The sequence below is a fragment of the Salmo salar genome, chromosome 18 (genome assembly GCF_965601325.2).
Source record: "Salmo salar chromosome 18, fSalSal1, whole genome shotgun sequence".
NCBI classification, from domain to species: domain Eukaryota; kingdom Metazoa; phylum Chordata; class Actinopteri; order Salmoniformes; family Salmonidae; genus Salmo; species Salmo salar.
The window spans coordinates 7,739,542-7,754,941 of record NC_138308.1 but is presented as its reverse complement, the minus strand read 5'-3'; the positions used below and the strand labels follow the sequence as shown (position 1 = coordinate 7,754,941).

General features: G+C 43.7%; 1 protein-coding gene across 1 annotated transcript in view; it reads right to left on the bottom strand.

The window, feature by feature from the left end:
• Positions 1–15,400, bottom strand: part of LOC106576844 (A-type potassium channel modulatory protein KCNIP2) — a 192,354-nt gene that overhangs the window by 7,361 nt on the left and 169,593 nt on the right. The window contains exons 4-5 of the mRNA XM_082964692.1: positions 720–789; positions 235–305 (exon numbers count right to left, since the gene is read on the bottom strand). Of these exons, the coding sequence (XP_082820818.1) occupies positions 235–305; positions 720–789 (141 nt within the window). The remainder of the gene's footprint in view (positions 1–234; positions 306–719; positions 790–15,400) is intronic.

The window sequence follows — 15,400 nt, the reverse complement described above, 5'->3', positions numbered from 1 at the left end:
ATGTGGCTCACTGCAATACACTATTTTTCCCCAGTGTGTCCATCAACAATGTTTCGACCCTTAGGTCGCACGTGTACGTGTATGTGTGTGTGTGTGTGTATGTGTTGAGAGGAGAAGAAAGGCATTTATTCTATTTGTATACATATTCAGCTGCAGCTGCATATACAGTATACAGACAGAGATAGTTTTTCCTCACTCCCTTAGGAAGTAGACAATAGTAAAAAAGAATCTTACCTCGAAACTAACCGATCCATTCTTGTTAGTGTCAAAGGCCTCAAACAAGAAATGTGCATACGCACCCGAATCTGAACGGACAGAGACGTACAGAATACATAATTGAAATGTGTCTGAGACAACAATACACAAAAAATTCCAAGTGGGTAAATATATTTAGAACACAACCTGATCAAATAAGTTCTTAGTACATAAATGTAATTTCAGACAACACACTTTTATTCTGTAACAAGTAGTTAGATATATCTTCAACCTAAATGTAATTTCAAACATGGCCTTGTACTGTAAGTGCCCTACTGTAAGCAATACAGACATAATGGTAAAATAAAATGGGGCATCACATCAATACAAATATCACTGGTCTTAAATGTTGTTACTCTTGTTAAATGTTTCAGTTACTTTGGGGAGTAACAGATCTTTAATATACTTGGTTTGGGTTTAGGGTTATAGGTCAGGGGTCAAAGGTTTAACGGTCATTGACTCACCTCCCTGGGGGAAGAATGTGGAGTAGATGGTTTTAAAGGTCTCCTCATTCACCACTCCACTCGGACACTCCTGCCAACAACAGCACAGAAAGAACAGGATCAGTCAGAAGGCAAGTCTTCTGCCATCCATATACTTTTACTATTATACGTTCTTGAAAGAGGGAGAAATGTTTGCAGTTTTAAAGCTAATTTCATGTAATTCTACACATTTTGTCATGACTTATGACAGGTTAATATATCTGAGTGAGAGTGACCAATAAAATCAATGGGGGCCCCATGGAGGTCAAATCAAATCAAATTTTATTGGTCGCATACACATACTTAGCAGATGTTAGTGCGGGTGTAATGAAATGCTTGTGTTCCTAGTTCCAACAGTGCAATAATATCAAACAATACACAACAATACACACAAATCTAAAGGTAAAAGAATGGAATTAAGAAATATAGAAATATTACGACAAGCAATGTAGGAGTCCGGAGTATATATCTACATTTACATTACATTACATTTTACATTTAAGTCATTTAGCAGACGCTCTTATCCAGAGCGACTTACAAAATGGTGCATTCACCTTATGATATCCAGTGGAACAACCACTTTACAATAGTGCATCTAAATCTTTTAAGGGGGGGGGGGGGGGGGGGGGGTTAGAAGGATTACTTTATCCTATCCTAGGTATTCCTTAAAGAGGTGGGGTTTCAGGTGTCTCCGGAAGGTGGTGATTGACTCCGCTGTCCTGGCGTCGTGAGGGAGCTTGTTCCACCATTGGGGTGCCAGAGCAGCGAACAGTTTTGACTGGGCTGAGCGGGAACTGTGCTTCCTCAGAGGTAGGGGGGCCAGCAGGCCAGTGGTGGATGAACGCAGTGCCCTTGTTTGGGTGTAGGGCCTGATCAGAGCCTGAAGGTATGGAGGTGCCGTTCCCTTCACAGCTCCGTAGGCAATCACCATGGTCTTGTAGCGGATGCGAGCTTCAACTGGAAGCCAGTGGAGAGAGCGGAGGAGCGGGGTGACGTGAGAGAACTTGGGAAGGTTGAACACCAGACGGGCTGCGGCGTTCTGGATGAGTTGTAGGGGTTTAATGGCACAGGCAGGGAGTCCAGCCAACAGCGAGTTGCAGTAATCCAGACGGGAGATGACAAGTGCCTGGATTAGGACCTGCGCCACTTCCTGTGTGAGGCAGGGTCGTACTCTGCGAATGTTGTAGAGCATGAACCTACAGGATCGGGTCACCGCCTTGATGTTAGTGGAGAACGACAGGGTGTTGTCCAGGATCACGCCAAGGTTCTTAGCACTCTGGGAGGAGGACACAAGGGAGTTGTCAACCGTGATGGCGAGATCATGGAAGGGGCAGTCCTTCCCCGGGAGGAAGAGCAGCTCCGTCTTGCCGAGGTTCAGCTTGAGCTGGTGATCCGTCATCCACACTGATATGTCTGACAGACATGCAGAGATGCGATTCGCCGCCTGGTTATCAGAAGGGGGAAAGGAGAAGATTAATTGTGTGTCGTCTGCATAGCAATGATAGGAGAGACCATGTGAGGATATGACAGAGCCAAGTGACTTGGTGTATAGCGAGAATAGGAGAGGGCCTAGAACAGAGCCCTGGGGGACACCAGTGGTGAGAGCGCATGGTGCGGAGACAGATTCTCGCCACGCCACCTGGTAGGAGCGACCTGTCAGGTAGGATGCAATCCAAGCGTGGGCCGCGCCGGAGATGCCCAACTCGGAGAGGGTGGAGAGGAGGATCTGATGGTTCACAGTATCAAAGGCAGCAGATAGGTCTAGAAGGATGAGAGCAGAGGAGAGAGAGTTAGCTTTAGCAGTGCGGAGAGCCTCCGTGACACAGAGAAGAGCAGTCTCAGTTGAATGCCCAGTCTTGAAACCTGACTGATTAGGATCAAGAAGGTCATTCTGAGAGAGATAGCAGGAGAGCTGGCCAAGGACGGCACGTTCAAGAGTTTTGGAGAGAAAAGAAAGAAGGGATACTGGTCTGTAGTTGTTGACATCGGAGGGATCGAGTGTAGGTTTTTTCAGAAGGGGTGCAACTCTCGCTCTCTTGAAGACGGAAGGGACGTAGCCAGCGGTCAAGGATGAGTTGATGAGCGAGGTGAGGAAGGGGAGAAGGTCTCCGGAAATGGTCTGGAGAAGAGAGGAGGGGATAGGGTCAAGTGGGCAGGTTGTTGGGCGGCCGGCCATCACAAGACGCGAGATTTCATCTGGAGAGAGAGGGGAGAAAGAGGTCAAAGCACAGGGTAGGGCAGTGTGAGCAGGACCAGCGGTGTCGTTTGACTTAGCAAACGAGGATCGGATATCGTCAACCTTCTTTTCAAAATGGTTGACGAAGTCATCCGCAGAGAGGGAGGAGGGGGGGGGGAGGGGGAGGAGGATTCAGGAGGGAGGAGAAGGTAGCAAAGAGCTTCCTAGGGTTAGAGGCAGATGCTTGGAATTTAGAGTGGTAGAAAGTGGCTTTAGCAGCAGAGACAGAAGAGGAGAATGTAGAGAGGAGTGAGTGAAAGGATGCCAGGTCCGCAGGGAGGCGAGTTTTCCTCCATTTCCGCTCGGCTGCCCGGAGCCTTGTTCTGTGAGCTCGTAGTGAGTCGTCGAGCCACGGAGCAGGAGGGGAGGACCGAGCCAGCCTGGAGGATAGGGGACAGAGAAAATCAAAGGATGCAGAAAGGGAGGAGAGGAGGGTTGAGGAGGCAGAATCAGGAGATAGGTTGGAGAAGGTTTGAGCAGAGGGAAGAGATGATAGGATGGAAGAGGAGAGAGTAGCGGGAGAGAGAGAGCGAAGGTTGGGATGGCGCAATACCATCCAAGTAGGGGCAGAGTGAGAAGTGTTGGATGAGAGCAAGAGGGAAAAGGATACAAGGTAGTGGTCGGAGATTTGGAGGGGAGTTGCAATGAGATTAGTGGAAGAACAGCATCTAGTAAAGATGAGGTCAAGCGTATTGCCTGCCTTGTGAGTAGGGGGGGAAGGTGAGAGGGTGAGGTCAAAAGAGGAGAGGAGTGGAAAGAAGGAGGCAGAGAGGAATGAATCAAAGGTAGACGTGGGGAGGTTAAAGTCACCCAGAACTGTGAGAGGTGAGCCATCCTCAGGAAAGGAACTTATCAAGGCGTCAAGCTCATTGATGAACTCTCCAAGGGAACCTGGAGGGCGATAAATGATAAGGATGTTAAGCTTGAAAGGGCTGGTAACTGTGACAGCATGGAATTCAAATGAGGAGATAGACAGATGGGTCAGGGGAGAAAGAGAGAATGTCCACTTGGGAGAGATGAGGATTCCAGTGCCACCACCCCGCTGGCTCGATGCTCTAGGGGTATGCGAGAACACGTGGGCAGACGAAGAGAGAGCAGTAGGAGTAGCAGTGTTATCTGTGGTAATCCATGTTTCCGTCAGCGCCAGGAAGTCTAGGGACTGGAGGGTAGCATAGGCTGAGATGAACTCAGCCTTGTTGGCTGCAGACCGGCAGTTCTAGAGGCTGCCGGAGACCTGGAACTCCACGTGGGTCGTGCGCGCTGGGACCACCAGGTTAGAGTGGCAACGGCCACGCGGTGTGAAGCGTTTGTATGGCCTGTGCAGAGAGGAGAGAACAGGGATAGACAGACACATAGTTGACAAGCTACAGAAGTGTTGTTTCTTGTATTATTGTCTCCTGTGTCTTTAGAGAACTGTTTCACTTTGATATCCTTTTTCTTCTGTCCTGATTTTCTCTTTCTTTTCTTCTGTTAACTAGATATTCTTTGTTGTTCTTCGTTAGCTAGCTAGCTTCTTCCAAAAGAGTCCCTAGCAACTGCTTAGCAACTGGTAAACAATTCAGCTTGCTAAGATAACTAAAATTTTATGAAAAATAGTTATTTTCAAAAGCCTATCTTCTTTGTTTGTTGCTTGTTTTTTCTCCTATTCAGTCTTGCAGTTTTCTATATATATATATATATGTACAGACAGATATATACTCCGGACTCCTACATTGCTTGTATGCATCTCTGTTTCAACGTCAAACATGCCGATGCTGTATCTGACCAAAACATTCAATTTTGGTCTCATCTGACCAGAGCACTTTCTTCCAGTCATAATTTAAATGACATTTGGCAAACTCCAAGCGCTTGCGTCTGTGTCTTGGGGTCAGAGAGGGCTTTCGTCTGGAAACCTTTCCAAAGAGCCTGTGGTTGTGGAGGTGGCGTCTGATGGTGCTTTTTGAAATCTGGTGACCCCAAGATGCCAACAAGGCCTGCATTTCTATCACAATGATTCTTGGGGATTTTGTTGTTTCTCTCACCATCCTCCTCCCTATCCTGGGGGGCAAAATGCATTTGCATCCTCTATCCGTGAGGTTTTCAACTGTTCCTTATCTTAAGAATGTTTTAATAATTTTCCTGACAGTGCTCAGTGGTATATTCAATCGTTTGTGGCCTTCTTGTAGCCATTACCAGATTTATGAAGGTCTACGACCATCTGTCTCTTTTGAACTGACAGTTCTTTTGTTTTCTTCATGGTGTTGGATGACAGCGGGATATTGGATGTGTGTTAACTCATTTTTATACCCTAGTGAAACAGGAAGTGATGTAATGGCTCAATATAGTTCCTTAAGACTTAGATAAACTTAAATAAGTGGAATTTAATTTGTGGTTTAATTTTGGTAGATGTTATTTCCAATAATCTTTAAGGGTGCCATTAATTGTGAAACCTTGATTTGGATCACATTGATTTTTAATTAAATCAATCAATTATTTTGGTTGGTTCCATTGAAACATTAATAAAGTACAGTATTTCTCAAATGTTGGTATTTTGAGTTTATCTCTATAATTATATTGTTTATATTTCTTTAAGCATTGTTTGTGCATTGCCAGTCAGGGGCGCCAGTAATTTTGGAGCCCACTGTATATATATATATACAGTTGAAGTTGGAAGTTTACATATACCTCAGCAAAATACATTTAAACTCAGTTTTTCAAATTCCTGACATTTAAACCTAGTAAAAAGTCTCTGTCTTAGTTCAGTTAGGCTCACCATTTTATTTTAAGAATGTGAAATATCAGAATAATAGCAGAGAGAATGATTTATTTCAGCTTTTGTTTCTTTTATCACATTACATACACTCAATTAGTATTTGGTAGCATTGCCTTTAAATTCTTTAACTTGGGTCAAACGTTTTGGGTAGCCTTCCACAAGCTTCCCACAATAAGTTGGGTGAATTTTGGCCCATTCCTCCTGACAGAGCTGGTGTAACAGAGCCAGGTTTGTAGGCCTCCTTGCTCACACACGCTTTTTCAGTTCTGCCCACAAATTGTCTTCAGGGTTGAGGTCAGGGCTTTGTGATGGCCACTCCAGTACCATGACTGTGTTGTCCTTAAGCCATTTTGTCACAACTTTAGAAGTATGCTTGGGGTCAATGTTCATTTGGAAGACCCATTTGCGACCAAGCTTTAACTTCCTGACTGATGTCTTGAGATGTTGCTTTAATATATCAACATAATTTTCCTGCCTCATGATGCCATCTATTTTGTGAAGTGCACCAGTCCCTCATGCAACAAAGCACCCCCACAACATGATGCTGCCACCCCGTGCTTCATGGTTGGGATGGTGTTCTTCGGCTTGCAAGCGTCCCCCTTTTACCTCCAAACACAACGATGGTCATTATCGCCAAACAGTTCTATTTTTGTTTCATCAGACCAGAGGACATTTCTCCAAAAAGTACGATCTTTGTCCCCATGTGCAGTTGCAAACCGTATTCTGGCTTTTTTATGGCGGTTTTGGAGCAGTGGTTTCTTCCTTGCTGAGCGGCTTTTCAGGTTACGTTGATATAGGACTCATTTTACTGCGGATATAGATACTTTTGTACATGTTTCCTCCAGCATCTTCACAAGGTCCTTTGCTGTTGTTCTGGGATTGATTTGCACTTTTCGTACAAAAGTACGTTCATCTCTAGGAGACAGAACGCGTCTCCTTCCTGAGCGGTATGATGGCTGTGTGGTCCCATGGTGTTTATACTTGCGTACTATTGTTTGTACAGATACATGTGGTACCTTCAGGCATTTGGAAATTGCTCCCAAGGATGAACCAGACTTGTGGAGGTCTAAAAAAAAATTCTGAGGTCTTGGCTGATTTCTTTTGATTTTCCCATGATGTCAAGCAAAGAGGAACTTCTAAAGCTTCTAAAGCTATGACATAATTTTCTGGAATTTTCCAAGCTGTTTAAGTTAAAGGCACAGTCAACTTGGTGTATGTAAACTTCTGACCCACTGGAATCGTGATACAGTGAACTATAAGTGAAATAATCTGTCTGTAAACAACTATTGGAAAAATGACTTGTGTCATGCACAAAGTAGATGTCCTAACCGACTTGCCAAAACTATAGTTGGTTAACAAGAAATTTGTGGCGTGGTTGATTAACAAGACATTTGTGGAGTGGTTGAAAAACAAGTTTTAATGACTCCAATCTAAGTGTATGTAAACTTCCGACTTCAACTGTAGATATACAGTAAAAATCCAAGATGGCGTAGCAGTCAGGCGTCTTTGTCTTCGTTTTGTCGTGTCCCGTATATATATCTTTTTATATCTTTTTTTCTTTGCATATATTTAAAAAAATATTTTTCTTAACCTCAACTTCATCATACTCTCCTGCAACCCGACTCACCCAATGTGGAATGGATCTGCTATTTTCTTTACTTTAGAACCGGAACCCCCAACAGAAGCTAGCCAGCTAACTAGCTAAATAGCTACTAGCTATTAGTCAGCTAGCCACTGCTAGCGGTCATCAGCTAACCTTTAGCCCGGACAACTCCTGCCAGTCTGCACAGTGTGATTCAACCCAGAGCATATCGGACTTCTTCTTCTCCATATCTCCGGATTCCTACTGCAATCTCTGAACCTTTTCCCTGGATCATCGCAGCTAACTAGCTGCTATTCGAGTGGCTACTCCTGGCTAACGTCTCTGTCCCGAAGCAAGCAAAAATTAGCTTGGAGCTAGCCTATGCTAGGCCCATCTCCCGGCTAGCTGAAGAGGTCCATCAGCCACTCCATGGGCTACAAAATCTTTTTTGCCAATTGGCCTGGACCACTTTTACTGCCGATACAGAACCCCGCCGATTCATCACGACTGGACTACCGAAGTAATCCGCCCGAAGGGGTTTTTCAACAGGCTTCTCCGTCACGACGTCCCCTGAATGCCCATCTGCTATTCTGCTAGCCGCGGCCCGCTAGCTGTCTAGAGCATATCAGACTGTTAGCTGAAGAGGTCCATCAGCCAATTTCTTGGGCTACTATACCTATTTTGCCAATTGGCCTGGACCCTTTTACTACACGGAACCCCGCTGATCCATCATGACTGGTCTGCCGACATAACCGCACAAGGGGGCTACAACAGAATTCTTCCGTCGCGACGTCCCTCTAAAGCCCTTTTGCTAGCTTGCTAGCCCCGGCCCGCTAGCTGTCTGAATAGCTGGGTCTCCAGCCCCCCTAGCTACTCACTGGACCTCTATGATCACTCGGCTACGCATGCCTCTCCCTAATGTCAATATGCCTTGTCCATTGCTGTTTTGGTTAGTGATTATTGTCTTATTTAACTGTAGAGCCTCCAGCCCTGCTCAATATGCCTTAGCTAACCCTTTTGTTCCACCTCCCACACATGAGGTGACCTCACCTGGTTTAAACGGTGTCTCGAGAGACAATACTTCTCTCATCGTCACTCTATGCCTAGGTTGACCTCCACCGTATTCACATCCTACCATACATTGGCTTGTACATTATGTCCAGACCTCTGGCAGTCTCTATGGGGGTGCCACAGGTTTCAATTCTCAGGCGACTCTTTTCTCTGTATACATCAATGATGTCGCTCTTGCTGATGGTGATTCTCTGATCCACCTCTACACAGACGACATCATTCTGTATACTTCTGGCCCTTCTTTGGACACTGCGTTAACAACCCTCCAGACGAGCTTCAATGCCATACAACTCTCCTTCCGTGGCCTCCAACTGCTCTTAAATACAAGTAAAACTAGATCGCTGCCCGCACCAGCCCGCCCGTCCAGCATCACTACTCTGGATGGTTCTCTCTTAGAATATGTGGACAACTACAAATAACTAGGTGTCTGGTTAGACTGTAAACTCTCCTTCCAGACTCACATTAAGCATCTCCAATCCAAAATTACATTTAGAATCGGCTTCCTATTTCACAACAAAGCATCCTTCACTGATGCTGCCAAACATACCCTCGTAAAACTGACTATCCTGCCGATCCTTGACTTCGGTGATGTCATTTACAAAATAGCCTCCAACACTCTACTCAGCAAATTGGATGCAGTCTATCACAGTGCCATCCATTTTGTCACCGAAGCCCCATATACTACCCACCACTGCGACCTGTATGCTCTCATTAGCTGACCCTCGCTTCATATTCATTGACAAACCCATTGGCTCCAGGTCATCTATAAGTCTTTGCTAGGTAAAGCCCTGCCTTATCTCAGCTCACTGGTCACCATAACAGCACCCACCCGTAGCACACGCTCCAGAAGGTATATTTAATTGCCTTACCTCCCTTATCTTACCTCATTTGCACACACTGTATATATACTTTTTCTATTGTGTTATTGACTGTATGTTTGTTTATTCCATGTGTAACTCTGTGTTGTTGTTTGTGTTGCACTGCTTTGCTTTATCTTGACCAGGTTGCAGTTGTAAATGAGAACTTGTTCTCAACTAGCCTACCTGGTTAAATAAAGGTGAAATTGTACATTTTTTTGAGTCAATTGGAGGTGTACCTACCTTCAAACTCAGTGCCTCTTTGCTTAACATCATGGGAAAATCAAAAGAAATCAGCCAAGACCTCAGAAAAAAAATTGTAGACCTCCACAAGTCTGGTTCATCATTGGGAGCAATTTCCAAACAGTACGCAAGTATAAACATCATGGGACCACGCAGCCGTCATACCGCTCAGGAAGGAGACGCGTTCTGTCTCCTAGAGATGAACATACTTTGGTGCGAAAAGTGCAAATCAATCCCAGAACAACAGCAAAGGACCTTGTGAAGATGCTGCAGGAAACAGGTACAAAAGTATCTATATCCACAGTAAAACGAGTCCTATATCAACATGACCTGAAAGGCCGCTCAGCAAGGAAGAAGCCAGTGCTCCGAAACCGGCATGAAAAAGCCTGACTGCGGTTTGCAACTGCACATGGGGACAAAGATCGTACTTTTTGAAGAAATGTCCTTGTGTTGGTGATAAAAACCTAAAAGCTAACATTCTATAGACAAGATGTGGTGTGTGACTCGAGATAGAGAGAGCCTTGAAGAGTTGAGAACAATGCCTCATTGTCTCTTCTTCCTGGCATCTGGGAAACTAAGTAAAATACCATCCTGTGTAGATAACCAAGGTGGCTTATGGGAAGGTTAGAAGTGACGGACTAAGCAATCTTGGTATCAGCTACATAAAAGCTGTGCATCGTCTGTAAAGGCTAGACTCCCAGCCTAACGGTCAGTCAAGACTGATGGGCTGATGGTCTCATTATTGATATAATTAATCGATATTAAATAAAGATGATTGTTTGAAAAAATGACCTAGACAAAGTCTCTCTCAGTACTGAATTTCAATAACACCGCTCACCAAGGAAGAAGCCACTACTCCAAAACTGCCATAAAAAAGCCTGACTACAGTGTGCAACTGCCCATGGGGACAAAGATCGTACTTTTTGGAGAAATGTCCTCTGGTCTAATGAAACAAAAATAGAACTGTTTGGCCATAATGACCATTGTTATGTTTGGAGGATAAAGGGGGAGGCTTGCAAGCTGAAGAACACCATCCCAATTGTGAAGCATGGGGGTGGCAGCATCATGTTGTTGGGATGCTTGGGGGACTGGTGCACTTCACAAAATAGATGGCATCATGAGGCTGGAAAATTATGTGGATATATTGAAGCAACATCTCAAGACATCAGTCAGGAAGTTAAAGCTTGGTCGCAAATGGGTCTTTCAAATGGACAATGACCCCAAACACACTTCCAAGTTGTGGCAAAATGGCTTAAGGACAACAAAGTCAAGGTATTGGATTGGCCATCACAAAGCCCTGACCTCAATCCTATAGAACATTTGTGGGCAGAACTGAAAAGGCGTGTGCGAACAAGGAGGCCTACAAACCTGAGTCAGTTACACCAGCTCTGTCAGGAGGAGTGGGCCAAAATTCACCCAACTTATTGTGGGAAGCTTGTGGAAGACTACCCGAAACGTTTAACTCAAGTTAAACAATTTAAAGGCAATGCTACCAAATACTAATTGAGTGTATGTAAACTTCTGACCCACTGGGAATGTGATGAAATAATTAAAAGCTGAAATAAATCATTCTCTCTACTATTATTCTGATATTTCAAATTTTTTAAATAAAGTGGTGATCCTAACTGACCTAAGACAGAGAATTTTTAGTAGGATTAAATGTCAGGAATTGTGAAAAACTGAATTTAAATGTATTTGGCTAAGGTGTATGTAAACTTCCGACTTCAACTGTATATATATATACACATACATACATATGTGTGTGATGGGATGTATAGACATTATGAATAGTATGTAGATAGAATATGTAGTATATCGTTAGAATACGTAGGATAGAATAGTGTATGTACAGCAATAGTTGAATAGGATGGCCTTGACAAGAATACAGTATTATACATATTAAATAAGTAAAAGAGTATGTAAACATTATTAAAGTGACCGGTGTTCCATTATTAAAGTGACCAGTGAGTCCATGTCTATGTACATAGGGCAGCAGCCTCCAAGGTACAGGGTTGAGTAACCGAAGGTGATAGCCGGCTAGTGACAGTGACTAAGTTCATGGCAGGGTTCTGGGTGGAGGCTGGCTAGGGATGGCTATTTAACAGTATGATGGCCTTGAGATAGAATCTGTTTTTCAGTCTCTCGGTCTCAGCTTTGATGCACCTGTACTGACCTCGCCTTCTGGATGATAACTGGGTGATTATCTTTTCGGCCTTCCTGTGATATCGGGAGCTGTAGATGTGCCCTCGGTGATGCGTTGGACAGACCGCACCACCCTCTGGAGAGCCCTGCAGTTGCGGACGGTGCTGTTGCCGTACCAGACGGTGATACAGCCAGACAGGATGCTCTCAATGGTGCATCTGTAAAAGTTTGTTAGGGTCTTAGGGGCAAACCAACTTTCTTCAGCCTCCTAAGGTTGAACAAGATGCTGTAGCACCTTCTTCATCACACTGTCTGTGTGGGTGAACCATTCCAGTTTGTCAGTGATGTGTATGCCGAGGAACCTGAAGCTTTACACATTCTCCACTGCGGCCCCTTCAATGTGGATGGGGGCGTGCTTCCTCTTCCTATTTTTCCTGGCACCACTCTGCCAGGGCCCTCAGCTCCTCCCTGTAGGCTGTCTAGTCATTGTTGGTAATCCGGCCTACCACTGTTGTGTCATCTGCAAACTTGATGATTGAGTTGGAGGAGTGCATGGCCACGCAGTCATAGGTGAACAGGCAGTACAGAAGGGGGCTGAGTACTCACCCTTGTGGGGCCCCTGTGTCTAGGATCAGCCTAGTGGAGGTGTTATTTCCTACCTTCACCACCTGGGGATGGCCCATCAGGAAGTCTAGAACCCAGTTGCACAGGGCTGAGTTCAGACCCAGGGAACCGAGCTCAATGATGAGCCTGGAGGGTACTATGTTGTTGAGGTCTGAGATGTATGACCAGTGTTCTTACGTAGGTATTCCTCTTGTCCAGATGAGATAGTGCAGTTTGCAATGCAATGTCGATTGCATCATCCGTGGATCTATTGGGGCGGTATGCAAATTGCAGTGGGTCTAGGGTGCCGGGTAAGATGGAGGTAAAATGATCCTTAACTAGCCTCTCAAAGCACTTCATGATGACAGAAGTGAGTGATACAGGGTGATAGTCATTTAGTTCAGTTACCTTTGCTTTCTTGGGTACAGGAACAACGGTGTACATCTTGAAGCAAGTGTGGACAGAAGACTGGGATATGGAGAGATTGAATATGCCTGTAAATACTCCAGCCAGCTGGTCTGCGCATGCTCTGAGGATGCGACTAGGGTGCCATCTGGGCTGGCAGCCTTGCAAGGGTTAACACGCTTAAATGTCTTACTCACGAGAAAGAGAGCCCACAGACCCGTGTTGGTGGTGCTGTGTTATCCTCAAAGTTGGCAAAGACGTCAGTGTTTGCGATGTGACTGGTTTTCCCTTTGTAATCCGTGATTGTCTGGAGTCCCTGCCACAAAGGTCCTGCTTGTTAGCCGTTGAATTGCGACTCCACTTTGTCACTGTACTGACATTTTGCCTGTTTGATTGCCTTACGGGGGGCATAATTGTACTGTTTATATTAAACCATATTCCAAGTCACCTTGCCATGGTTAAATGCAATGATTCACGCTTTCAGTTTGGCGCAAATTCTGCCATCTGTCTACGGTTTTTGCTTTGGATAGGTTTTATTCGGCCATGATTACTACAAGTTTACATAGCTGGCTAGACTAATTTACCAATCTAAACCATTTTAATTGACATGGGCTAATTGAGTGACTGTCAGCGAGTGACATATGTGACTCGATTCAGGAAACTAGGCGTATGTCACATGTCACTACTTCACAGGAGAGGCATTTGAACATAGGGATTTTAAAAAAATCAAAATGCAGTTTTTGGCAGAAATGCTTTCTAGAACATGTTAACTTTCATGTGCCTTAATAACAAATGTGTATTCCATCTGTAAATACAAATACAATTGTTAAATTACGAGCCTAGTTGGTTTAGCCATGGAAAAAAGTTAGGAACCTTCCCGCTAGTCATGATTGGCTGAGATAATGGACGGGCTGGACATGCCGAGAGATGAGTTCGGATTGATCTGCCATGTAGCATGCTTCTGTCTATAACATGAGCTGCTCAATATGTGTAGGTAATCCTTTCTAATGCAGCTTTTTTTAAAGATATCACAAAGAAATCAGTGGAATTTCCAGTGGAATTAGAGTATGATAACTAAGGAGATGGAGAAAATTCTGGCGTTTGATTGCAAATATGCAGAGGGAGTCGAAAAGAGAACACCGTTGTTGTATAAAACACCTGCCTCCGGACTACATTTTCAAACTAAGGGAAACCATGGCATCCATGACAGAGAAGGAGAATCATTCATCCATGTGTGTAAGAGAGTCTAGCTAGCTACATTTTCAGATATTATACATTTCTAATTCAGTCATGAAGTCATTTTCATTGCAAGTTAAAGCGTACCGGTAGCTAGCTAATGTTAGCTAGTTGGCTCACTAGCTAATGTTACATGTATGATCTGTGTAGTAATATTATTTGTATCTCAAAGCCATTTGCAGTGCTAGTTATAGCCTAATGTTAGCTAGCAAGCTAACATTGAACCTAGTTGGTTAGCTACTTACAGATTTATGCAGGGTAGTAATGTTATGAATTGGGATAATGGTTCATTGTTTACCTAGGTAGCTAGCTACATGTCTTAACAAAAAACTCTGTTATGCAAGTAACTATTTCACTGTACCGTTTACACCTTCTGTATCCTGTGCATGTGACAAATAAAGATTTTATTTGATATAGTGTGTGTTTACGAGAGACAGTAATGTGAAGAACAGCATAACCTACACCAAAGTCAAATTAGGATATAATGTTAGGCCAACGAGATAATGTCCAAGTTATACAATTCTCCAGTAGAATGCCCTGCTTTTATTTCATCACACTCACAACTGTAAGCTATTTTCTGTAATTAGCACGCCATTAACTTGTAATTAATTTTCCTTTAATAGCGAATACAAATTGTCTAAAGTTAAGACGTTGTCAGCTATATGATATGGTCATTTGAACTGGCTAGCCAGCTAACTTAATGTTAGCTAGCTAGCTAACAAGCTAGACATGAACCAAAACATTGTTTAGAAAGTTGCTTTTAGTTGCTGGTTTGCTAGATTGACATGTGCTAATTTCATTTGGGTTAATTGGTGTTAAAATACACCAGTTATGTTATTTTGGACCACCAGTTTGCTGATGTCATGCAACCTGTAGTTTTTGTATTTATACTTTTTCATAATGACAACGAAAAGGTTGATGTGAGACAACAATAGAATGCTCATGATGTCACTGCCACAACTGTCTACAGACATGTCGATAGACGAAAAACCAGCCTTTAGTCTTGAAATCTTTGGTTGTTTAGTACACTACCATACTCACTCTATTTAGCACATGGTCTCACATGTGAATCCTTAAAGAGATGGGTGGGGCTAAGGCTTAAGAGGGTGTGATCGATGCTGAATGGGTGTAGACAAAAAATAACTCTCCAGTAGGTGTACCAAAACATTCATTAGGCCATTTTCTCAAAAGTGTGGTTACAAGTTTATCAACTTTCAAAGCAGAATTACTTTCCCATTGTTCCTCGACTGTAGTGTATGATATATCATTTTCTATCTCTGAGTTTCTACTTTTATCCAATGTAAAAAACATAATTTCAAATTTTGCTACATAAGACCGAATCAAGCCGGTCAGTCACATATACTGTAACAATAAGATAACTGATATAACCAAGTTCAGAATTGCACCTTCTGTATTCTACTAATCTAAAGCTGAACAGTAAGTTGAGATCCCGACTGAATTAAAAAAAATATATATTTTACAGCGTGACTCGACTGATTGACAGAGGTGCAATTTTCCCAACCCTCAGCCCCAGGT